Source organism: Syngnathus leptorhynchus, chromosome 1 (genome assembly GCF_054491065.1).
Source record: "Syngnathus leptorhynchus isolate UIUO chromosome 1, UIUO_Slep, whole genome shotgun sequence".
Classification (NCBI taxonomy): Eukaryota; Metazoa; Chordata; class Actinopteri; order Syngnathiformes; family Syngnathidae; genus Syngnathus; species Syngnathus leptorhynchus.
The window spans coordinates 2,264,199-2,289,180 of NC_141195.1; the positions used below are offsets into that span (position 1 = coordinate 2,264,199).

Here is a 24,982-nt window from a genome sequence, read left to right on the forward strand (position 1 = left end):
GGGTGGGCGGGGATTGAGTGCAGTGTTAAATCCCCTCACTTCCGACACTCCGATCTTCCTCCTGAACGGACGTTGCCGTCGTGGGTCTGCACTGAACCAACGACACAGAAGTAGAAACGTCAAATTACTGAATACCAGGAACACATTTCATTAACCAACTCCGACGCTCACAAGGAAGACAAACCCAACCATGCCCGACAAAGCAACTATGCAGGAGCTGAAGGACGTCGCCAACAAGCTGCGAATTCACTCCATCAAAGCGACATGTGCCTCCAACTCCGGGTAAATTTATCAAACAGGCTTTTTGAGCTTTTTTTGATGCTACGGACGAGTTGATCGCGGGCTATTATGTCATGCTTAAGATCACGTGGCTCATTGTGGCCCTTTCAGCACGTGTTGCGTTTCAGTTGAACGTGTAAAAAAATAAAATGTCATTAGCCATGCGTTCTATCCTTCGGAGTGGTCGTGTTATCGGTTAGTTACGTTACGCCACAACGGCGTTTGTTGTTTTTTTGTGGCAAAGTTTCTCCAAATGTATTTATCACCTGATGCCCCACGTGGAGTCTTGAAGCCACAGCTGCATGCCAGGTGGTTAGCATTTTTTTTTCCGAGTCAGTACAATTTGGAGTGAATATTCGATCAATCAGCGTCATCCATTGTCCTCACGTGACCAAACCCGGAAAACATTGGACTTGGTGTAACGAGCATGATTGCACGTTGATGACATAATGGTTTCAAACCAAATTTATCTCTGTACGATCAATTCAAGTTTTGCGCATAATTTTCAACGGAAAATGTCTGTCCAATTCATCGGCTGATCGAATATGGCCATTCAGTCATTGGCCAAATGGCTAATATTTGTTTTCGTCTTTATTTACTGTAACCACCGTGTGCTTGTATTTTAATTCATCGCCCAATATATGGGCTGGTCTGTATTTTTTTTTCTGCCCAAAATTGGAATATATATACAGCTGAACTGGAAGGCAGTGCTTTGTTTTTTGTTTTTGCTGAATATGGAAGTTAAGTGCACATAACAATGTTACTTAACAAAAATACTTATGCCAGATTATCTCATGCTGTAAAAGCAATTAATGTGGTAGACAGCAGTTTGTAGTTTGCACTCACACAGATCTGTATGGTTGTAACGGCAGAAATGTTTGAACTGTGTAAGTGTACCTAGTGCGTTTGACTGTTAGTGCGTCATTACTTTGTGTAACGTTTGAATGCAACAAGCCGTGCTGCGGGATGCAAACAGTGATACTTCCTTCTTGGAATTCACCTCAAACAGGTTTTGTAGGCAATGCAGTATTTCCTTGTCAAGCACAATACTTCATGTGCTTGATTTCTATCTATCTTTTTTTTCCTTAGTGTGGACCACAACTTTGAAATCATGTTCCTGTCTTTTAATTTCACTTATTTTCCACCAGGTCACCGCTTGGCAAAAGCAGAGTGGGTAAATTTGAATTCTATGGAAAAGGAGGAGCCGAACCATAACGGCTGATAATTTGGCATGTTGCAAGTTTGGTTGAAATGATGCCGTTTGAAATGCAAGCCATATAGGGAAGCTGAGATGCTGTTGAGTAAAGAGGATTTCAAAATATTCTTACAGTACTTTGACCACTGTTTCAGCAGCTAACGGTTTCTCAAGTTTGCATGTGTTCATGGTTTTAAAGTCTAAAGTGGAAACTGACAATGCTCTGACTTGGTGGTGATGATCTCACAAAATCTCAAGAATGTTCTCTCATGTTTGAAACAATTAAAATCAAAACTCATTTTTGGAACGTCTTCAGATTGAACAGAACCATTTTAATGGTCAAAGTTTGCATGTTTTGTGCTGCATTTTTACTTAAGTGTATTGATTGTCGCGTTTTATTTTCCTCCTCAGCCACCCCACGTCGTGTTGCAGTGCTGCTGAGCTCATGTCTGTGCTCTTCTTCCACACCATGCGCTACAAAACCGACGACCCCGGCAACCCTTGCAATGACCGCTTTGTTCTCTCCAAGGTTTTTATGCGCACATCTTTGAGCGCTGAGCATTACATGTAGTAGTGTGTTAGAAGTGCCAAAAACTCCCGCTTCCTTTCTTAAGGGTCATGCCGCCCCAATCCTGTACGCTGCCTGGGCCGAGGCTGGTTTTGTGAAAGAGTCGGACCTTCTCAACCTGCGCAAGATTGACAGCGACCTAGAGGGGCACCCCACACCAGTAAGCGCCTCTTGCCTTGCACATCATTTTACTTTGAGCTCATTGAACGTGATAAAGACAAGCTTTGTTGTGTGTATTGTTTTAATTTCACCAGAAACTGCCCTTTGTTGACGTGGCAACCGGATCTCTGGGGCAGGGTCTCAGCGCTGCCTGTGGCATGGCATACACCGGAAAGATGTTTGACAAGGCCAGGTGAATGTGTAAATTATTATATTTTTGAACTGTGTGCTTGTGTACTGCTAGCTCAGAATTCTTCTTTTTTTTTTTTAAGTTACCGCGTGTACTGCATGATGGGAGATGGAGAGTGCTCAGAGGGGTCTGTGTGGGAAGCCATGGCCTTTGCCGCCTACTACAAGCTGGACAACCTGGTGGCTATCATGGATGTCAACCGGCTGGGTCAGAGCGATCCCGCGCCTCTTCAGCATGAAATGGAGATCTATCGAAAGCGCTGTGAAGCTTTTGGGTTAGTTGCCACTAAAGTCTACAAATAGAATTAAACTACTTTTATAAGAGCATTAGATTCCTGGATTGAATATCATAATCTTAAAGTTGACTTTTTGTCGTAGGTTTTGTTTACTTGGGCTGTGGCATATTTAAGGCTTTCATTTTTTTTTCCATTTTTGTCTTTGTTTGTTTTTTCTCTGTTTTCTTTGTAGGTGGAATGCCATTGTTGTGGATGGGCACGATGTGGAAGCGCTGTGTAGCGCGTTTGCGGATGCTCAGCAGAGTCGGGACAGGCCCACTTGCATTGTTGCCAAGACGTACAAGGGAAAAGGTCTCAAAGGTAGGCAGGGGGCTTCATAGCGTGCCCATTCATTATATTGCCTTCCACTTTGTATATATTTTTTCAATGCTTTGTGTATATTTTTTGCAAGGTATCGAGGATGAATTGAACTGGCATGGAAAGCCCATTCCAAAGGACATGGTGGATGGACTCTTGAATAATCTAAATGGGCAAATCCAAAACCCCAAGAAGACCTTGTGTCCTGAGCTGCCCACAGATGACGTTGCACCCGCAGACTTAAGCAAGATCTACCTGTCTGAACCGCCAACATACAAGGCTGGCGAAAAGGTACAGTTTTAGTTCATTCACACTTGTCTCAACTTTATTTCAATGCTTGTCATTCGATTTTCTGTATTTATTAGATCATTAGTTTGTTTGACCTTCTTTGTTAGATGGCAACAAGACGAGCGTACGGTAACGCGCTGGCTAAACTGGGCCGATTCAGCAACAGAGTGGTGGCCCTCGATGGGGACACCAAAAACTCCACATTTTCAATAAGCTTCCAGAAAGCTTTCCCTGACCGCTTCATTGAATGTTTCATTGCTGAGCAGAACATGGTAAAATAGATTAAAAGTTCCCTGCGATGAACACTGAACAATATGACCTCAACTTGTATTTTCTTTGTTTGCTGCTGCAGGTGGGAGTAGCCATTGGCTGCGCTGCTCGAAACCGCGCTGTGGTCTTTGTCAGCACATTTGCTGCCTTCCTCTCCAGAGCCTATGACCAGATCAGGATGGGCGCCATCTCTCAGTCCAATGTCAACTTTGTCGGCTCCCACTGTGGCGTCTCCATTGGTGAGATTTTCTGAAGGCATCGTAATGTTTTGACTTTTTCTTTGACCGGGCACTGAACAATGTCCTGATGTGTATATAAACCCTAGGTGAGGATGGTCCTTCTCAGATGGCGCTTGAGGACCTGGCGATGTTCCGTGCTATCCCAACCTGCACGGTGTTTTACCCCAGTGATGCGGTGGCCACCGAGAGAGCTGTGGAGTTGGCAGCCAACACAAAGGTTGTTCAATATTTTATTTAGCAACGCATTGCCAACTTTTCTTTCAACATTTATTTCCTTCAGGGTATGTGTTTCATCCGTACCAGCAGACCTGATACACCCATCATCTACTCTGCATCTGAGCCTTTTCAGCTCGGTGAAGCCAAGGTGAGTAATTATCCTAATTTGGCATAATGTGTGTGCTGAATTACTGTGTAATGAAACGTGATCTTCACCAGGTTGTACGCAAATCAGACAATGATTTGGTGACTGTGATTGGAGCTGGAGTCACTTTGCATGAGGCTCTGGCTGCAGCTGACATGCTAGAAAGTGAAGGTAATCCCCTTGTGGTTCTTTGTGTTAATGGAATTGCAGCATGTCCTCAAAGACAGTGCTGTCAAACTTATATTTAAAAAAAAAAAAAAACAAAAAAAAAAAAAAACAAAGCTCTGGATTTATTTATTTTTAATAATGTTCTTGATTAGGGAGAAGCATTCGTGTGATTGATCCATTCACTATCAAGCCTTTGGATGCGGATACCATTCTGGCAAATGCAAAAGCCACAGGAGGACACATCATCACAGTGGAGGACCACTACAAGGAGGGTGGGTAGTGCGTGTTGCCTTTTATTGTCTGCATGAGTGTTGTTTGGGTCTTGACAGTCTACACTTTTGCACAGGTGGTCTTGGAGAGGCAGTGTTGTCAGCAGTAGGCCATGAGCCGGGCATTGTGGTGACCCGTCTAGCAGTCACCGGTGTCCCTCGCAGCGGGAAGCCCCAAGAGCTTTTGGACATCTATAACATCAGTGCAAAGAATATTGCCAATGCTGTGCGCCTGAGATTTGCCAACTGAAGAAGACTGAACTGTCTTTGGCTTGATGTTATCACGTTTGTTCATCTTTTTACCCAACATGTCTGGCAGGTTTCAGTAAACTCTTATTGCATAGTTAGCAGACCCTATTGTGTGATCTTGTTACTAATTGCTGATGGAAACTTACTTGTTCATCTTCACATTCGACTACTGCATGTGTGAAACATTGCTTTGCGTAACACTGTTTTTGAATAAATTGTTCATTTTAAAAAAAAAAAAAAAAAAAAGTTTACAAATTGTCAACCAGTCCAAATTCCAGGTTGATCAAATTTGCGCTGAGGATGAATCCAACGCATTCCAAACCTTGTATCTCTGGCACATTCTGCGTGTTTAAAACATGTCACGAGTTTACTCGGCTGGCGTTTGCCATGTTTAATTACAGCGAATTGATGTTTAAAAATGGAAAACCTGATGGGCTTGATTCATAACTTTACTGATTCCTAACAAAATGTTACTGGTGTTCTTCTGGTGTGGTGAATTAAGCATGGTGAATCCAAGCTCTTGCGTTGTTTTTCGAAAGTTTTGACACATGCATTGCAGCATAACCTTCACTATTGATGGCTTTACCATTAATAGTGAATGCGTGACTTGTGTAAGCAATGGCTTTGAAGATGTTGGTGCCGTGTAAAGCGTCTGAATAAATAGCTTGAGTCTGGCATATTTGCTTATTGATTTTTATTTTTTTTGGAATGCCAGAAATGAAAAAAACTAGTAAACGTTGTCTCTATCTTCTATTGTTGAACATGACTTCAATGACAAAATCAACACAAAAAAAGAAATAGTATGTACAAGATGCATAATTCAATGCATCCAATTGATTTATTTAGATATCACAGGTATTTGATAGTGTTGAAGGAATTCCTCATAAGTAAATAAATACAAAAATATATCATGGCAACTCACGCCCAGAGTGAGTCAAGTTCAATGGATACAAAGGTGATGGTCCATTTTCATTTCAACCTCAGTTTATATATTTTTTTTAATCAGGAAAATGAAGTTATTTACATTAATTTGAAATATGTTCGAGATGTCTACATGTTTTTTTTGTAATAAAGTAATCGCTCATTTTTCGCTGGGGTTATGTTCCGAAAAGAACCCGTGATAGGCAAAATCCACAAAATAGAAACCTTTGTTTTACAATTATTATACATGTATAACATTGAAACCAAAAAACAAAACCTGTTTTCAGGCCCAAGCATTTGTTTAACAAAGAGAAGTTTCTTTCTTACAAATAATTGCAATAAAATAGTTTTAATCATCTATTCAAAGTATGTATTGTATGGACAAATAGTGACTTGCGCATTACACTGTGTTTCTGACTGCTGCTGCGGCCTGACTCCTCTGTAGAGTCTTTTACTTCTAAAGCCATAACACACACCGGTGTGACACACCGAGGCTGTGAAAGGTGAACTGTGATATACAAAGGTACATTTTACTGTGCAAAATTTATGATCATAACTGCTGGCTCGCCACCCTAATGCCGTTCTAATTGGACTTCTGTGGAAGGTCTACTGTACAAAAGGCACTTATTTGTCTTTTTCATTTGACTTTGTCAGAACAGCAACCTCAAAGTCCACACCAAAGTACTGGTCTACAGGACAGTATGCATCACTGCACAACTGCATGGATGTGCAGCTATTTACAGCTGCCATCTGAGAAGCCTAGAGACCTTCCATGTGAGATGCCTCCAGAAGTGTGGCTCAGGCAGTAGAGTGGGTCGTCTAGTAACCGGAGGGTTGGCGGTTCGATCCCAGCTCTGTCACATGTCGTTGTGTCCTTGGACAAGACACTTCATACACCTTGCCTCCAGATCGCCATTGTAAATGAGAAAATGTTCTCAATTGATTTACCTGGTAAAACATTGAATTAATCAATTAAAAAAAAGATCCTTGGCATCACATGGAAGGACAGAGGGCAAGCAAATGTAACGTAGAGTCCATTATGACCCAACGTCAACTCAGGTGGTTGGGCCACGTCATCCGAATCCCCAGCCATAGCTCCCATGCAGAATCTTCTATGGTCAGTTACACCTGGGCCAATGCAGTGCTGGTGGGCAGAAGAAAGCAGTTCAAAGGCAAATGAAGACCACCCTGAAGAGATGCCAGATCAGCCCCTCTTTACTGGAGAAACTCGCTTCCTGCTTCTCAGCAGTCCATGTCTCCATCTGCAGCTCCCACTCCTCACAGGGAGTGGATCATATGGAGGAACAGTGCAAACAACATTGTGCAGCAAAGTATGCGAAAAGGCTCCTCCCAGCACCTCCTTCACATGCGCGGTCTGTAACCGCACCTGTGGATCCAGGATTGGACTGTTGAAACATCAGCAGACTCCCAAATAAAAGATGGTCATCATCGAATCGATGAACAACCATAAGCAAGTAAGCAAGTGTGTGTGTGTGTGCATGCGTGCATGCATGCCCATACCTCACCCAATGTGCTTGTCATTCCTTCTTAAACCTTCAATCGTATTTTGGGATCATAAGACAGCAGGTGGTAGTGGGCTGCTACATCCCTGACAAGTTGGTCACCGCTTACACTACACTTCCAAGAAGACCTTACTGCTGACACTGACAGGTGTCGATGGTTAAGGCAAAGGATAGGAGATCAGAGAGAGACAGAGGACAAAGAGCAGTAGGTGCTGAAGGTGGAAGGAGCTGACCAGCCACAGACAGAATGAAGCCGTCAACAAGGAAAGTATTGGCTCCAAAACACCTGTTTTTGTCCAGATGATTTGCATGAGAAGTGTTTGGCACAGTTTTTAATGCCGGATGCTCTTCCTGACACAACACTCTGCATTTACCCTAGCTTGGCTAGACACGGACATGTGCCATATGGCTACATATGGTTCCCTGACCGGGAATCGAACCCTAACCACTGAATCAACAAGGACCGTCAACAAGGAAAGTGATTTCCTGAAAAAGAAAGAAAAGACGGACGGACGGACATGGACATTTTTTTTTCGTCCTGGAGGAGCCACAGGACCTCCGATGGGAGTGTTTTCAGTTGGACTGAAATGGGGCTTCTGAGTGGAAGAATTAACAGTCTGCATTTGATTCGTATGACTCTTTTTAAACCGCTCCAGCCTTGCCTGCCTGATTACCTCACAGTATACTTTAATTTGCCAATATGAATATTTTAACTATTTATTCAGTTTTTCTTTATTATAATTTAAAAAAGAAATAAGGAAATACTCGAGGTAAGTTCTTTCCACAAAGGAAATTAAATTCACCCAATTAGGTATGTGGTGCAGTCTGTTGTGCTACTTTGCATGAAGCATCACTGTACACAAGACCTTTGAAAAAGATCTGGCGGTTTTTCCATTTCAGGTTTTGTCATCGTGAAGTGCAAACAAACAGCATGTTTTCACTTCTGTTACTGTGCGTCAACAATACTCTAGAGATGGCTTTCATCAGCAGCAGCGGCAGCAGCACCAGCAGCAGTGGCACCAGCGGCACAAACAGTACCGCCACCTGCACTAGCGGCACAGACAGCACCGCCATCTGCACCAGCGGCAAAGAGAGTACCTCCGCCTGCACCAGCGACACAGATAGCACCGCCTCAACCAGCGTCACAGACAGCATCTCCGCCTGCACCAGCGGCAGAGATAGCACCACCGTCTGCACCAGCGGCACAGTCAGCACCTCCTCCACTACCAGCGGCACAGACAGCAAGCACCTCTTCCCCCACCAGCGGCACAGACAGCACTGCAGGTGACAGTGACGTGCCTCCATTGTTGTGGCAGCCGACCGGAGCTGTGGCAATAAGTAGTTGCTCGCGCGTCTCGCCATCTTGGCTTTCGGCTGAGGCCAATGCCTCCACTCGTCTCCAGGATCCACCATTTCTCCACGTCCGTCATGATACTCCACTACACACCTGCCGAGCTTCGCCGACTCGTTCCTGCACTTCCTCCTTCCGGGGAGTTGGTTAGCGCACTCCAAGACCTTGCCCTTATGCGCCGACCCCCCCCTACATCCACCGCAGATCTCGGCGAAAATTCATTTACACTTAAATTTCTGGAAACTGTATACCAACAATATGGACTGCCCGCAGCTCACACAACGGCTTCCACATCTACTCCTTACCTCATCGCACCAACCCACGTCATCAGAACCCGTCCTCTGCAAACCTTTTCAACCTCCTGTCAATTCCAACCCCCCCCCCAACGGCTTTAAAACAAAAGCCCCTGAAAATCGCCCCTTTCAACACACGTTCCCACAACAATAAAAGTCTTATCCTCAACGAATATCTACATCTCCACCAAAACCATCTCCCCTACCATTCTTTCCACCCTCACTCGCTGCCTCACAGACATTAAAGACTGGATGACCCAAAACTTTCTCAAACTAAACAGTAACAAAACAGAATGCATCATCTTTGGTACTAAATCCAGCCTCCCCACAACCCACAGCTTCACACTCTGCATTGACGGTCACGGTCACTCCCTCCCCTTTAGTCAGAAATCTTGGACTTTATATGGATCCCACACTCTCCTTCAAATCACATATCAACTACGCCACCAAAACATCCTTCTTCCATCTACGAAACATTGCACGCCTACGTCCTTTTCTTTCCACCCCTGCTGCAGAGACATTAGTTCATGCATTTATTACCTTAAGACTGGATTACTGCAACAGCATCTTGTACGGCCTCCCCTCAACTGTCCTTCACAAACTGCAATATGTTCAAAACTCTGCTGCCCAACTGCTCACCCGCTCACCCAGCAGACAGCACATCACCCCTGTCCTCCGTCATCTGGCTCCCCATAAAACAGCGCATACATTTTGTTGGAATAATCTCGGGGGAAGCCTTGGCCTGCCAGACCAGGAGGCCTTATCTTTATGAGTTTACGACTCTCCTTTAAACTAAATGCTTTCTATTTGGTTCAAGGAATGTCTTTTGATCCCCGTCAGCCTTATGTTTCCTTCCTGTCCTTATGTTACTTTTGTGTTTGTTTTGTAAGAAGTCTTCAATGACAATGAGCAGAGCTTCTTTGCATAGGCGAAATGTTCTTTGTCAGTTTAAAGGGACTTCATTCCTTTTAGTTAACTGTAGCTTTGATTCATAGATGGTAGATGATCAAAACTGGTGATATATAGTTTGAAGTAGTCACATTAAAGTTATCCCATATTTACTCAATGTTCGTTTAAGGAACTGTATATCAGTTACCGTACATTTACTTAATATGTGTTGAAATGTTTAAGTAGGGTTAGATATTATTATTATTATGTGTTGTGTTAGTTTACTAAGAAGATAAACTTAGCAAGGGTTTAGTTGCATTGTTCCACAGGTAAGCGACATTCAACGTGCTTCAAGTTATCTGATCACAGTCGAGGAGGAGTCGGCCACCCATGGAGAGGACAACTGGTTGGGGGAAGAAAGCAGACTCTGCAGTCCCAATGCGGGGGTCGAGAAGTGCTGGATCACACTACACTACATTCCTTAGCTAATCAGCGTTGCTACAGCCACTATCTCCCCTCCCTTTAGTGTAGCAACGCCTCTGTAACCAGGGCAACCAAGACATTAAAAAGAGGAGCACGTGGAGGAGGAACTCAAAACTGGTGGAGATTGTAACTGAGCTTCCTTTCTCTATTGTTCTCCTTGCGAGTAAACTCATCCTGGTTGTCTTCTCCTCTTCGTTCCAGCATGTGATTTAATGTCTGATCATATTCAGACCCAACACATTTCAAGATCCTTGTCACCACCTATAAGGCCCTAAACAACCTTGCCCCCACCTACCTATCTGAACTCCTGCACCGCTATACCCCCACCCGCCGACTTCGCTCTGTTGATGCCAACTTGCTCACCCTCTTTACCTCGACCAAATACCAGACCATTGGTGTTGCTGCCCCCACTCTCTGGAACTCTCTTCCCCTGATGATCCGTAATGCTGACTCCCTGCACTCCTTCAAACACCATCTCAAGACTCACCTCTTCAACTCTGCGTATAACCCCTAACTCGTTGCGTGTGTTTTCTATGTAAAGCGGCTTTGAGTGTTTTGACAAGCGCTATATAAAACTGATCAATTATTATTATTATTTTTCTTAATAAGGTGGTCGTGGTGGCAATCCCCGAACCCACTGGTGGACACCGGCGGTAAGTCAAGTCAAGTCAAGTTTATTTGTATAGCCCTAAATCACAAGCAGTCTCAAAGGGCTTCACATAGACATTTTTGTCCAGATGATTGACAGATGATCAATTGACAATTATTCTCAAAGCATTCCCTGATCTTGGGCTCCCAAAAGGGCAAGGAAAAACTTAAAAACCCCTACTAGGGAAAAAATGAGAAACCTTGAGAAGGGACCACAGATGGAAGGATCCCCCTTTCAGGATCAACAGGCTGCAATGGATGGAAAGAGGGCACAAAAAATACATAATATGGAAATCAAAAAGTGGATGTCCAGACCAAAGCGAAGAGCTGTCGGAGGTGCCTTTAATTGTCTTGGCAGTGTCCGCCAGGAGGGTAATCCGCTGCAGTTTCCTCATGCTGAATTGGTCCACGGGAATCTAGATAGCCGCCGTCAGCTTGGATGTCACCTAACCACCTCCCCAGCCGGGGAGGGGTGGGGGGAGTGGGGTCGGGAGAGGGAGCAAAAACAAACTCCAGCCGAATCGGCTACTACAGGCTAATTAAAGGCCATATCATAGAAATACGTCTTTAAACGTGTCTTAAATGTTTCTACTGAAGTAGCAGTTCTAATATGCATTGGTAGGGCATTCCAGAGCTTTGGAGCCCGAATAGAAGCTACTAGCCACTGCAGACATTTTCTTGGCCCTCGGTGTCACTAAAAGACTAGCGTTTTGCGAACGAAGGTTACGAGACGGAACATAAGGAACAACTAAGTCGACGAGATATGAAGGCGCTAAGCCATGCCATCATTTATAGGTTAATAGAAGAACCTTGAAGTCACATCTTAAATGGACTGGGAGCCAGTGTAAATTGGCTAATATTGGGGTAATGTGATCAAATTTTCTTGTCCGTGAGAGCAGCCTTGCAGCAGCATTTTGTACTAACTGTAGACTTTTGATGCTGGACTTGGGAAGACCAGAGAATAATGCATTACAGTAGTCCAGGCGCGACGTGATAAATGCATGTATAATAAATCCTGCATCACCGGTCGAGAGGATTGGGCGAATCTTTGGGATGCCGTCAAGCTGAAGAATGAGTCCTAACGAGTCCTATCTGGCCTGTGGAACTCCGGAGGCAACCGACAGGTACCAGATGGCCAAGCGGAACGTGGCTTTGGCTATTGCTGAGGTAAAAACCTGGGTATGGGAGGAGTTTGGCGAGGCCATGCAGAATGACTTCCGGACGGCTTTGAGGAAATTCTGGTCCACCAACCAGTGTCTCAGGAGAGGGAAGCAATGCAACACTGTTTACAGTGGAGATGGCGTGCAGCTGACCTCAACTCGGGACGTCGTGAGTTGGTGGAAAGAATATTTCGAAGACCTACTCAATTCCACGACATGCCTTCCATTGTGGAAGCAGGGCCTGGAAACTCTGAGGTGGACCCTCCAATCTCTGGGGTCGAGGTCACTGAGGTAGTTAAAAAAACTCCTTGGAGGCAAGGCCCCGGAGGGGGATTCGATCCGCCGGGAGTTCTTAAAGGCTATGGATGTTGTTGGGCTGTCCTGGCTGACACACCTCTACAACATTGCATGGACATCAGGGACTGTGCTTCTTGACTGGCAGACTGGGCGGTGGTTCCCCTCTTTAAGAAGGGGGACCGGAGGGTGTGTTCCAACTACAGAGGAATTATTAAAGTCTATTCAAGGGTGCTGGAGAGGAGGGTTCGTCAGGAAGCAGTGTGGTTTTCGTCCTGGCTGTGGAACAGTGGACCAGCTCTATACCCTCGACAGGATCCTCGAGGGTGCATGGGAGTTTGCTCAACCAGTCCACATGTGTTTTGTTGACTTTGAGAAGGTGTTCAACCGTGCCCCTCGGGAAGTTCTGTGGAGGGTGCTTCGGGAGTATGGGGTGCCGAACCAACTGATAAGGGCGGTTTGGTCCCTGTATCATGGATGCCAGAGTTTGGGCCGCATTTCCGGCAATAAGTCGTATTCATTCGTTGGACTTTGGCAAGGCTGCCCTTTTTTACCGATTCTGTTCATAACTTTTGTGGACAGAATTTCTAGGCGCGTTGAGGGTTTCCGGTTTGGGGACCTCAGCATTGCATCTCTACTTTTTGCAGACAACCTGGTGCTGTTGGCTTCTTCAAGCCGTGATCTCCAGCTCTCACTTGAACGGTTCGCAGCCGAGTGTGAAGCGGTCGGGATGAGGGTCAGCACTTCCAAATCCGAGTCCATGGTCCTCGGTCGGAAAAGGGTGGAATGCCCTCTCCGGATCGGGGATGAGATCTAGCCCCAAGTGGAGGAGTTCGATTATCTTGTTTACGAGCGAGGGCAGGATGGAGCTTGAGATCGACAGGCGGATCGGTGCAGCATCGGCTGTGATGCGGACTCCATACCGGTCCGTCATGGTGAAGAGAGAGCCGAGTCAAAAGGCAAAGCTCTCAATTTAACGGTCGATCTACACTCCTACCCTCACCTATGGTCACGAGCTATGGGACGCGACCGAAAGAACGAGATCCTGGATACAAGCGGCCGAAATGAGTTCCCTCCGCAGTGTGTCCGGGCTCTCCCTTAGAGATAGGGTGAGAAGCTCGGTCATCTGGGAGAGAATGGGAGTAGAGCCGCTACTCCTCCACATTGAGAGGACCAAGATGAGGTGGCTCGGGCATCTCATCAGGATGCCTTCTGGACACCTGGGGAGGTGTTTCGGGCATGTTCCACTGGCAGGAGACCCCGTGGATGACCCGGGACACGCTGGAGAGACTGTCTCTCAGCTGGCCTGAAAATGCCTTGGGATCGGATCCTCTAGGATGAGCTGGAAGTGGCTGGGGAGAGGGATGTCTGGGAGTCTCTCCTAAAGCTGCTGCCCCTGCGACCCGACCCTGGATAAGTGGAAGAAGATGGATGGATGGATGGATGGATGGATGGATGGATGGATGGATGGATGGGTGGATGGCAGTTATGCTTGCACCAAGTGTGGCATAATGGCATCACATTCAGACAGACAGAGAAATGTTCAGGACCAAAGACCCTTTGACTGCCAGTGGTGATGCTGCTGAGAGAAAACAAGAGCACTACTATGCAAAACCAGGTGGAGGACTACAATAGCACCCTGATCATGACGGGCTCAGGAGAATGGTACAATACATCCTAAAAAACAAAGCTTTATAGTCAAACTTCTACATACAATTGCTTAAAGGGTACCTTTAGTCATTAGCAATATGAACATTTTACTATTCTACAAATATGGCTTCATCAAATCCCTGAAGTTTATTTAAAAAAAGCAACTCGTAGGAAATAAATGGCTTTTAGTAAGTGTGACATGGAAATACTGGGAGCATCCATGTTACTTAGTTTGTGGCCTGGATTAGGAAGCTGCTTGATAAGTTGATAAGGCGGTACTGACTAGAAGAAAAAAAATGAGGCAAAAATTGTAATAGTAAAATATGCTACTAAATATTTAAGACAGTCAATCCTTGACAGCTATGTAATATTCTGTACTCACGCTAGGTACAAAAAGTATAAGGACGACGACCAGTAAAACTATTCTTTTAATGAAGATTTCGGGAGCAGGAAAACATGCTGCATTCAGAAGGCGTATGCTTCCAACATACGGCCATGTCACTACGTGCTGCGTAATCCTAATGCTACAGACCAATCAGGACAAGACATTTGGTGGATACTCAATACGTTACTGGACTGGCAGTCCGAACATATTCTAAGAGAATATTACAAGCTAAATATGTAGCACCTTCGTACTATCTATATGACTCGTTTCATGAGGCAAAAATTTAAACCTAGGAATTTAAATTTGTAAATAAAAACATTATATAGAAAGTTGTTTATAATATCACTGTGTTACTGAAACAGAACACCGTTTTAGATTTATTTTGTAACAATCTTCTAAGCAGCAAAAAAGGCAATATTTAAATCGCCCCCTCGTTAGCTCCAACACTTACTTGTTTGACAGTTGATCTGGTGCGGGTCCGCGGAGATATTTTTTTATCATGCCGTCAATGTAGGCCATTTCCAGGGATGGACGGTGGGCAACATACTCCTCAGGTTTGTCTTTTGATGTGATACACCTCAGGCCGTCGTCCATTTTTCCCATAAGTAGCTAATAATCTTGGCAGCAAAAACACTCTTCATCTGTCTTTTGCTGCACACAGTTACCACATTTGCACCAAGCAGCAGATGACATTTTTGATCTCCCATCACGCAGTTGGAACAAAATATCGTCCTCCGAGCTGTCACTAGAGGAATTATCTTCATCACTTAGTGATAATGAATATGTTGCCTTATGTGGCTCATACATATATCCTCTCGCCCCAATCTCTTCCTAACTTGACATAATGCTTTTTTACAAGTCGAGTTTCAGCATTGACAAGCCAGTATATATAGGCCTGATTGGGGCGCCCCAAAACGGAATCAACTTGGTGACGTCATATTTCTTAACCAGGCAGCAAAAGTGCCGGTCAAACGGCAATGTTTCAGGCTATATGTCTCTTGTCCCTAAGAGGTGTTGTGTTATTTCTTTTTTGATATTGTACATTTACTTTATGCTGTTGCGTGAGCCGGTAACGGTCCAAGCGCTGGTTGCTGAAGTGGTCGGTGTCCTCTGTCAGGGATGAGTGAAGCAGGGCGACTAAATGCTGCTTGGACCAGGATTTATTGAAGGGAAGGGGGGGTAAGTGAAAATGGACGCAGGCGGGACAGAGGCTCACGGACAGTGGGCAGGAAACCGAAGTCCACTTGGACGAGGAACAGATACAGAACAGGTTCTGACCATGAGCTTCCACACAAGACCGAGGGGGAATGGGCGAGCAGGACAGGAACAACAGGTGCAGACATAGACGGGAAGCAACAGTAGGGACTGACAGGGAGAAACACATGGGCAGGGTTTAAATATATGAGGTAACGAGGCAGCAGGTGACAGTCATTCTGGTGATGAGGGTGGCTGAGTAAAGTTTGTCGGCACAGTGTCCTGTGGCATGGACGTGACAATAAAAAAAAAAAAAAAGGTTTAAGTTCACATACAGTAAATTACGGAACATATGTAGTATTTCTGTGTGTCTAAGGTACACTGAAAATAAAAAAAAAACTTTATTTCTTCGTAATTAATTTCTTTTTACATCTCCCTGATATAATGCGTTTGTTGTATTGGAATGTGTAATTATCTGCAGTATTTATTGAGGAGTTCTTGTTGGTTTTCTGGCTGTGGAATGAATTAAATGAATTTACAGTGTGGTGGCTCCTTTCGCCTTTTACACCGAAGAGGTTGCCGCAGCGAAACACCCGTTTTTGTCCAGATGGATCGCATGTTGAGTTTTTGGCACAGTTTTTACGCCAGATGTCTTTCCTGGCGCAATCCTCTGCATTTACCCGGGCTTGGGACCGGCACAGGGGAGACACTGACATATGCCCCCCTATGGCTTATAGGGGGGCATATAGTTCCCTGTATAGAAATGCAACTTACAACGGGTCCGACGTGAGCATATGCGGCGCATACGCGGGTTCGCGGGCGTGCTGGAGCCTATCCCAGCCGTCAACCGAGCAGTAGGCGGGGGACACCCTGAACCGGTTGCCAGCCAATTGCAGGGCACACAGAGACGAACAATCATCCGCACTCGCACTCATACCTAGGGACAATTTTGAGTGCTCAATCGGTCTACCAAGCATGTTTTTGGGAAGTGGGAGGAAACCGGAGAAAACCCACGCGGACTTGGGGAGAACATGCAAACTCCACACAGGGAGGGCCGGAGGTGGAATCGAACCTGCACCCTCCTAACTGTGAGGCGGACGTGCTACCCAGTGCTCCACCGAGCCGCCCCAAACTTTACCTTAGAGCCATAAATTATAACCATACCTAAATATTATTGTAAAACACATTTTCCATCCATCCAATTCCTGAACCGCTTCATCTTCACAAGGGTTGCGGGCATGCAGTAGTCTTTGGGTGGTAGGCGGGGTACACCTTGAACAAGTTGCCAGCCAATCGCAGGACACATAGACAATAAATCTAAGGACAATTTAGAGTGCCCAATTGCGTCTTTGTAATGTGTGAAGAAACCATATTACCCAGAGGAAAGCCACACAGGCAGGGGGAAGAACATGCAAATTCCATGCAGGAAGTCCCGAGCCGGAATCGAACGACAGGCGTGCTAACCAGTGCACCACATACCACTTTGTAAAACACAATATAAATATCTAAAGACTGTAATAGTAAAAGCTCTGCTGCAGGTGGCTGGCTCTCGTTACAAACTCACAAACATTATAAAGCTCGTGTTACAAAATTGAATTTGTGACTGGCTGTTAGTACATCAGCAACATTTCAATACCACAAATTTAAAATAGCTGCAAAACTAGTGGCCAATGATCAGCCACCCAGGAAAACTAGTTATAGAACACTACACACGACAATTCCCCTGCCTTTGGTTCAGTCTCCAAGAGATTGCACGAAATTATGGTCATGTTATTAGCACTCAATGCACCACACGTGCTTGTCTGTATAACTGTGCAATGCAATGAACGGTTTTACAAACTGTTGACAAGAGAGGATGAAAACATTTTACTGTACATTTTGGTATAATTTGCCAATACCATTTATGAACTTCTGAATGTCAATCAAGAGGAATGAATTAGTTGCCTTTTTTAAGTGACATTTGGAGTTTGAATTTTCCTTGAGCTTCTGGGGTCAAATTTTGTGATTTAAGACAGCCAGACAGGAAGTATAATGAGTCACAAGTAGAAAGTAATCCAGGTTCACCGTGTGGGGAGACATACATACTTGACTTGTTCATGTTCCCCTACCCTCAATCATCTTCACCAGTCAGGTGTTTGTAGCAGCAAGATATTCCAGCTCATCACTCTCTTCCGGTCCCCTGAACGCTTCACAAGGCTGCACACCATCTGGTTGCCCACAAGTCCAGAGCAAAACATGATGTGTGATACACTTATGTGAGGCATGTACTTATTGATTTCATTTCAGACAATTATTGTCATCTTACCTAAGGTATGAGGAGACATTGACTGGAGAAGACCTGGAGGAGAGGAGATTTCTGGTAGACCTGTGCCTGGTCCCACTCCAAAATGAGGGCCACTGGGGGCCATGTGTGACAAATGAGGTCCCATTCTGTATTCGTCCTCAGAAGTCTCTTTGGAAAGGGACTTTGTGGGCCTAGCTCGATTTTGGTTCTGGTCGCTGGTGGGTGGGGATAAGGATAACAGTTCAGAGTTGAACTGGCTCCCAGCAGAAAGGTCATACTGCGAGAAACCTCCAATCTCATCAGTTTCACACGGACCCTCAAATGAGGAGGAAGCATGGAGAGAGGATGTCAGCGGCGGGAGTGAGGAGAAGGAAGAGTGAGGCTGAAGTAAGGGTGGGTAAGGCGGTAGAGAGGAGTAATGAATAGGGAGGGGGGAAGTAGCTTTGGAAGAACAAAAAGAGTTCTTGGAGAATGGAGGAGGAGGGGGGAGGGAGCCTATGGGTGGCTGGTAGGTGTCCTCTAGGGGTCCCAGATTTGACAACTGCTGGGTCACAACCTCCACACTGGAGTCTGCAGAGTGAGGATATCCAGGGGGGAAACAGTGAGAAGGACGATCGTGCTTTTTGAGCTGGTTACTGATGTCCTGAAGTTTTTTAAACACCTGAAAAGGAGGTCAAAGGTCAACTATCAGGACTATGTGCTCAGCATGTTATGTGTCTCCTTTTAAACGTTTTCAGATGCTTTCATTTTTGCTCAACAAAGACAGCTTTTTTCCCCATGTCACTGTGTATTTTCTAGAAAGTTAAACGTGAAATGAAGAGTCACTTCTGAATTTCCCAGCTTCAAATGAAATTTAACCATATTGGGGGTTTTTGTGCTTGCTTTGTTCATCTTTGCTTAAAGTGTACCTCCAGAGATCCCGTATTGACGTTTTGCTGGAGAGAGCAATAATGTAAAGCTTGATCAGAATCTAGTCTTCTCATTTTTGTGTCTAGTCTTGTCTTTGCCAAAATAATCCCCCTCTCTACTGTTTAATGCACACCGTCATGTTGGGACCTACTATGAGGTTTATCTCAAATGACGTCATGTTTGCTCATAAATATTCAGCGGATGCAGTCAGTCGGACAAACGTGTCCGATTGATCGTGCAACTACAGTTTGCACATAATTTTGTAGGAGGACGACGTACCAGGGGCGAAATTCCAACACTGTTTTATAGCCAAACAGAGTGGAACTACTCAAACATTGGCTGACATGCAGAGGCCTCAAAGTCAGCAGGAAGAAAGCCGTTTTGGTCAAAAGGTAAGCTTTATTTTGCGATACCTCTCTCACTCCGGTAAGGTCCTGTTAGGTAACCTCGTGTTGCTGACTTTCCTGAAAATTAATCTACAAACATAGTGTGGAACAACGTAAATGTTGTCTGACATGCAGAGACCTTACAGTCAGCTCAAAGAAAGCCATTTTAGTCGATAAGTAAGCGTTAGTAATTGGTCCGGCAACACCAATGCGTCGGCGCATGTGTCGAGCTCATAGAGTGAAGCCCGTGTCGGTGCGTGTATCGCATATCAAAAGTCACGTGACCGAAACACCAGCATTATCGCCTGTCTAGGAAGTGCGCCAAAGCTCTGTTAAAGGAAGCCGGTAAACGGGATGGATCTGCTTGTATGTGTTGTGTAATGTGTCTAGTCACCGTGGGATGGTGGGGAACGTAATTTCGATCTCTTTGTGTGTCTTAACATGTGAAGGAATTGACAATAAAGCAGACTTTGACTTTGAAAACAATATCTGATCTTTTGCGGTTCATCCTCAAAGTTATCAATAATTATGGAGCAGCCCCAAGTCAGATACTAGGACAATCAAAAAACCCATTACACTGCACTCCAGCCTCATCTGTGCCGTGTTAGCGGGTGTTTTCAACGGCTGGAGAAATTGTGTCCAAAAAGCGCAACAGGCTAAATTTCAAAACATTGGAAAAACTTGTTTTAAATAAAAATTTGTAAAAAACAAATCCCAGTGCACAAGCATCCTCTTTCACAACACGTTCACTTAGATTTTCATGTTATGATACATGTTCACATTATTGATTGACTGTAACGAAAAAAGAAAATATATTGTAAATTTAAATGAATACGTGAAAGAATACAATATAAAAATAATTACTTAAATTAATTCATGAGGCAGCTCGGTGGGGCACGTCCGCCTCACAGTTAGGAGGGTGGAGTTAGGAGGAAGGTCCAGCAGGTGTCAGTACTCAGTGACACAGTATCGACACAGTATCAATACAGTTTGGCAATGTGTCGAAACGCTTCACGACGCCTCATCGACCCATCACTACTAAGCGTTATTGTGTGATAGCGCTCTCACTCAGGTGAGGTCCTGCAAGTTAACCAAGCTAACCTCGTTGGCCCATTTCCACCGACAAAATGCAGAGAGCATATACATATATGTGTGTGTTTGGTGACATTATTTACTGTAAACCTCTGCCGTTTACAAGCTTCTACCCAGCAAATGGATTTCTCTCGGCTCATCCACAGCTTTGGAAAAGATATGAAGAAAACACCCCTCATATGATCCCGGTCAGCATATCACGAGTCGCCTCCAGCAGACACTGAACCAGCAGTGTTTGGTTGTAACCTTGATAGGTCTGTTAATGTTATTTCTGAGAAAAAACATAAATAAATAGCGAGTTGGTCCTTTGCGCTCCAGGTGTTCACTACCTGTGTGGCTCTTGTGTTTGTCCGACCACGGCGCATGCAGTTTGCTGCTCTAAAATTGTAACTCTGGGGTAATTGTGACAAGCCCCATTGAGAGATCGCTTGCCTATGGATGGAAAAAAAAAATTCACCAGGTGACTTTAATAATGGGTGATCCCTCGCCACTTAGCGCTTCATCTTTCGCAAATGCATTATTTCGCGAGTTTATAAGTGACAGGAGAACGGCGTTTAAATACGTGCTGACAGTGCAGGGTGTGCCCCTGAGCAATGAGCGTCACTGCGGACAAGCGCGGGAAGCGCGGCAACCAGCTTGTCACGAACGAGGCAGGACAACCATGTGCAACATGGACTGTTTATTTAGGGAATGTGAAAAGAGATAAAGGAGGCTAGAACGGCAGCAGAGGAGGTGCACGGGGCGACTGACGAGCCGGTCAGCGAGGTCGCGTCGTGGCAGCATCTCGTTACACAGCGGATCAGGCAAACGTGAATCACGTGGTAGGTGTGCGAGTGTCAAGGCCGACAACCAGCCAAGTTTACCGCTACACAGCAGATCAGGCAAACAGGAATCAGATGGCAGGCGTACGTATGTCAAACAGACAAAACGGTGTGGACTGACCGACAACGAATGGCGTCTATACACCCACACTCTAATCAGCGGGTAACATAGGACAGGTGGTGGCAATCAGCACTGATTAACACGCAATTCTGTGTTGGCGACAGGCGAGGTCTAGCATGGCAAGAGCGGTGACATGACACAGCCGCGCATGAAGGAAAAATGCACTGCCGCGGAGAAAGAGTCGGGACAGCAACAATGAGCGGGGTGTGCATCTGAGCAATGTGCTTAACTGAGGACAAGCACGGGGTGCATGGCTGGCTGCCTTGTACGTAGGAAAAAAACACTGTCATCCAGGTGTTTGAGCCCTGAGAGAGCGTTAATTCGAGCGTCACTGCGGATATAACTGAGTTCAAGCGCAGGAGGCGGCATCTGGCCACGTGCGATCAAAGAAGCACCAACTGGTACAGAAGGAGGTACAATACATACACGCGGACACGGGGACTCCACAGAGGGAGGGCGGGAGGTGGAATCGAACCCACATCCTCCTAACTGTGAGGCGGACGTGCTACCCAGTGCCCCACAGAGCCGCTAATGACACCATTATTCACACTTAAAACCCTTCTTCTGTCACTGTCAGGGTCTGGGAGCTTTCTTTTTGTTCACAGGAGACACTGTGAGCGGGCTGGCGGCAGGTGTGGCTGATCAGGCTCGTAAGGAGGAGGCTCTTAAGGAGCGTGCTGCCAGCAACGCGTCGCCTGAGTGAGTATCTGCCTATGTCGATCGCCTCCACAGCTGTACCTCTCGCATCTTGTTGCACCCTGCTTGTCAACGCGGCGTCTTCTGATCCTCCGGTCTGCCGTTCAACCTTCCCCACAGTTCCGCTAAATTCTCTGACCATCTCTTGTTGCCCTTTTAGCTCTTGGATTCCCTCCACGGACCTTCGACTGATCCACCCCGTTCTGGTCGGGCTTCACATGCCCCACCATCGCAGATCCATTCCGTACTCCTGGCTCGAATCCTCCTGCTCCATCGCTCAGCATTCAACACCTATAAATACTCCACATTCATCTTGGACTTCTGAGTTGGTTTCTGCATGTGGGTCAAACTATCGCTAAAATGATGACAGTTACGTGCCGTGCCACCTGTTACTAGCTGGTAATAATAATAATAATAGAAGATCGGTTTTATATAGCGCTTTTCTAAACACTCAAAGCCGCTTAACATAGAAAATTCACACTTAATCACGCACACACGTGCACACATACATATACACGCGCAAGGAGTCAGCATTACGGATGGTCAGGAGGAGAGAGTTCCAGAGAGTGGGAGCAGCAATGGCAAAGGCTCTACTCCCTGTCACTGTTTTGGTGAGGATCTGTGTGTGCAGACCTTCTGCACATACAACAACAACAACAAACCTTGGTTTACACCGAACCTCAGGAGCCTGCGCAAAGCTAAGGAGGAGGCCTACAGGAGTGGCGACCGGGACCTGTTCAAGCAGACCAGAAACACACTGAACCGAGAGGTCAGGAAAGCCAGGAGGTGTTACGGGGAGAGCCTGGAGAGACACCTCTCTGCCAATCCTGATCCCTCAACAGTGTGGAAAGGTCTGCAGAGCATCATGGGCTTCAAGAAACGAACCCCCCATCCTGTGGAGACCCCAAGGCTTGCTAACCAGCTGAACAGGTTCTACTGCAGGTTTCATCAGTCCTCCCACACAACAGGACCTCCTGCAGCACAATCAACATTCATAACCACTCTGTCCACACCTCCGTCACTGCTGTCACCTACTCTCTCTCTTGCAGAGGCCGTGCCCGCACTACAGATCCGTGAGGAGGATGTGCGCCAGGTGTTCCGGGGACAAAAGATCAGGAAGGCACCGGGCCCAGACGGCGTGTCACCCTCCTGCTTCAAAGTCTGTGCTGAGCAGCTGGCACCCACCATTGCACGGATCTTCAACCGCTCCCTGGAGCTGTGTGAGGTGCTCCCGTGCTACAAAAGCTCCACCATCGTTCCAGTGGCCAAGAAGCCCGCCATCACAGGATTGAATGTCGCTCTGACATCTGTGGTCATGAAATCTTTCGAGGTTGGTGCTGAACCACCTGAAGCATGTCACGGGTCCCCTGCTTGACCCCCTCCAGTTTGCCTGCAAGGTCGGTGGATGATGCGGTCAACATGGGACTGGACTACATCCTGCAACACCTGGACACCCCAGGAACGTACGCCAGGATCCTGTTTGTGGATTTCAGCTCGGCGTTCAACACCATCGCTCCTGACATCCTCCAACAGAAGCTCATCCAGCTTGCGGTGCCTGCCTCTACCTGTCAGTGGATCACCAGCTTTCTGACCAACAGGAGACAGCGTGTGAGGCTGGGGAGCATCACATTTGATACCAGGACCACCAGTACTGGCGCCCCTCAGGGGTGCGTCCTCTCCCCACTGCTCTTCTCTCTCTACACCAACGAGTTCGCCTCAGGTGACTCTCCCGTGAAGCTCCTGAAGTATGCAGACGACACGACTCTCATCGGACTGATCCGGGACGGTGATGAGACTGTGTACAGACAGGAGGTGGAGTGGCTGGTCCACTGGTGCAGCCAAAATCCCCTGGAGCTGAACCCGCTCAAGACCGTGGAGATGACAGTGGATTTCAGGCGTGATCCTTCACCACTTTCACGACTCACTATCCACAATAATACTATACTCTCCTCAGACACCTTCAAGTTCCTGGGTACCATAATCTCACGGGACCTGAAATGGACCGGCCACATAGACTCTGTCCGAAAGAAGGCCCAGCAGAGGCTGCACTTCCTGACTGCTCAACATGCCGCGGGAGCTGCTGAAGACCTTCTACACTGCAGTCTGTCCTCTGCACCTCCATCACTGTCTGGTTTGGATCGGCCTCCAAACAAGACAAGCACAGACTGCAACGGACAATCAGGACTGCAGAAAAGCTCATTGGAATCAACCTCCCATCTATCCAAGACTTGTACCTGTCCAGGACCAGAAAGCGTGCAAGCAACATCTCTACAGACCCTTCTCACCCAGGTCACAGTCTGTTTGAACTACTCCCCTCCGGACGGCGTTATAGAGCTCTGTACGCCAAAACCAGCAGACACAGAGAGCTTCTTCCCCCAGGCTGTTGCTCTGATGAACTCACACCACTCTTAGAGTCTCAGAGTCATTGCTGTGCAATAACATCCTGCTCTCCACACCTTTTTGAATTTTCTACACTGTTTGTACTATGTGTCTTCTCTGCATCCATTGCAGCCTGGTCATCCTGGAAGAGGGACCCTTCCATCTGTGGTCTCTTCTCAAGGTCTCTCACTTCCCCTAGTCGGAGTTTTGAGTTTTTCCTTGCCCTCATGGGAGTTTAAGATTAGGGGATGGCTGAGAATATTGTCATTTGTCTTTTTCACGACCTGAGTGTTGTTAGTCACCTAAATGTTGAACAGAGACTGTGATGTAACAAAGTCAAATTCCTTGTTTGGCACGCTCAAACATGGCGAATAAATTCTTCTTGAATCTTGAATCACTCCATCACCATGGATACCATTCACAGCCACGCCCCTTCCATTAGTCAATCACCCACACCTGTTCCTGCTCGTTAACCAGTTCCAATTTAAACACCGCACCGCAGTCACTCCCTTGTCAGTTCGTCCCCGTATGTTACCTGTCTGTCCCTGAACGTTGTGCTCTGTTCTAACCCCTAGTTACCGACCAAATCCGTGTATTGATGGACCAAGCCAGATTGCCGCCTGCCCTGACCGGCCAAGCCCGTACGACACCTATCTTGATCTTCCGCCCTTCCGCGG

The 24,982-nt window shown here is 46.2% G+C and overlaps 2 protein-coding genes across 4 annotated transcripts in view; one reads left to right on the plus strand and one right to left on the minus strand.

Annotated features, from left to right (window-relative positions):
- Positions 1 to 34: 34 nt before the first annotated feature.
- tktb (transketolase b) lies at positions 35 to 5,504 on the plus strand. The gene is made up of 14 exons (XM_085925889.1): positions 35 to 282; positions 1,886 to 2,003; positions 2,089 to 2,202; positions 2,297 to 2,394; positions 2,474 to 2,665; positions 2,859 to 2,986; positions 3,078 to 3,274; positions 3,379 to 3,543; positions 3,624 to 3,780; positions 3,867 to 3,997; positions 4,061 to 4,144; positions 4,216 to 4,312; positions 4,462 to 4,581; positions 4,656 to 5,504. Exons 1-14 carry the CDS (start codon positions 191 to 193, stop codon positions 4,826 to 4,828), a joined length of 1,866 nt encoding a protein of 621 aa, XP_085782015.1. The 5' UTR covers positions 35 to 190; the 3' UTR covers positions 4,829 to 5,504.
- A 10,292-nt stretch (positions 5,505 to 15,796) lies between these two features.
- The window catches only part of irak1 (interleukin-1 receptor-associated kinase 1), a 30,942-nt gene continuing 21,756 nt past the window's right edge, over positions 15,797 to 24,982 (minus strand). For all 3 annotated transcript variants that reach the window (XM_085925879.1, XM_085925872.1, XM_085925864.1), the window contains 2 exons: positions 17,923 to 18,562; positions 15,797 to 17,824 (listed from right to left, as the gene is read on the minus strand). In XM_085925879.1, coding sequence (XP_085782005.1) covers positions 17,745 to 17,824; positions 17,923 to 18,562 — 720 coding nt within the window. In that variant the 3' untranslated portion in view covers positions 15,797 to 17,744. The remainder of the gene's footprint in view (positions 17,825 to 17,922; positions 18,563 to 24,982) is intronic.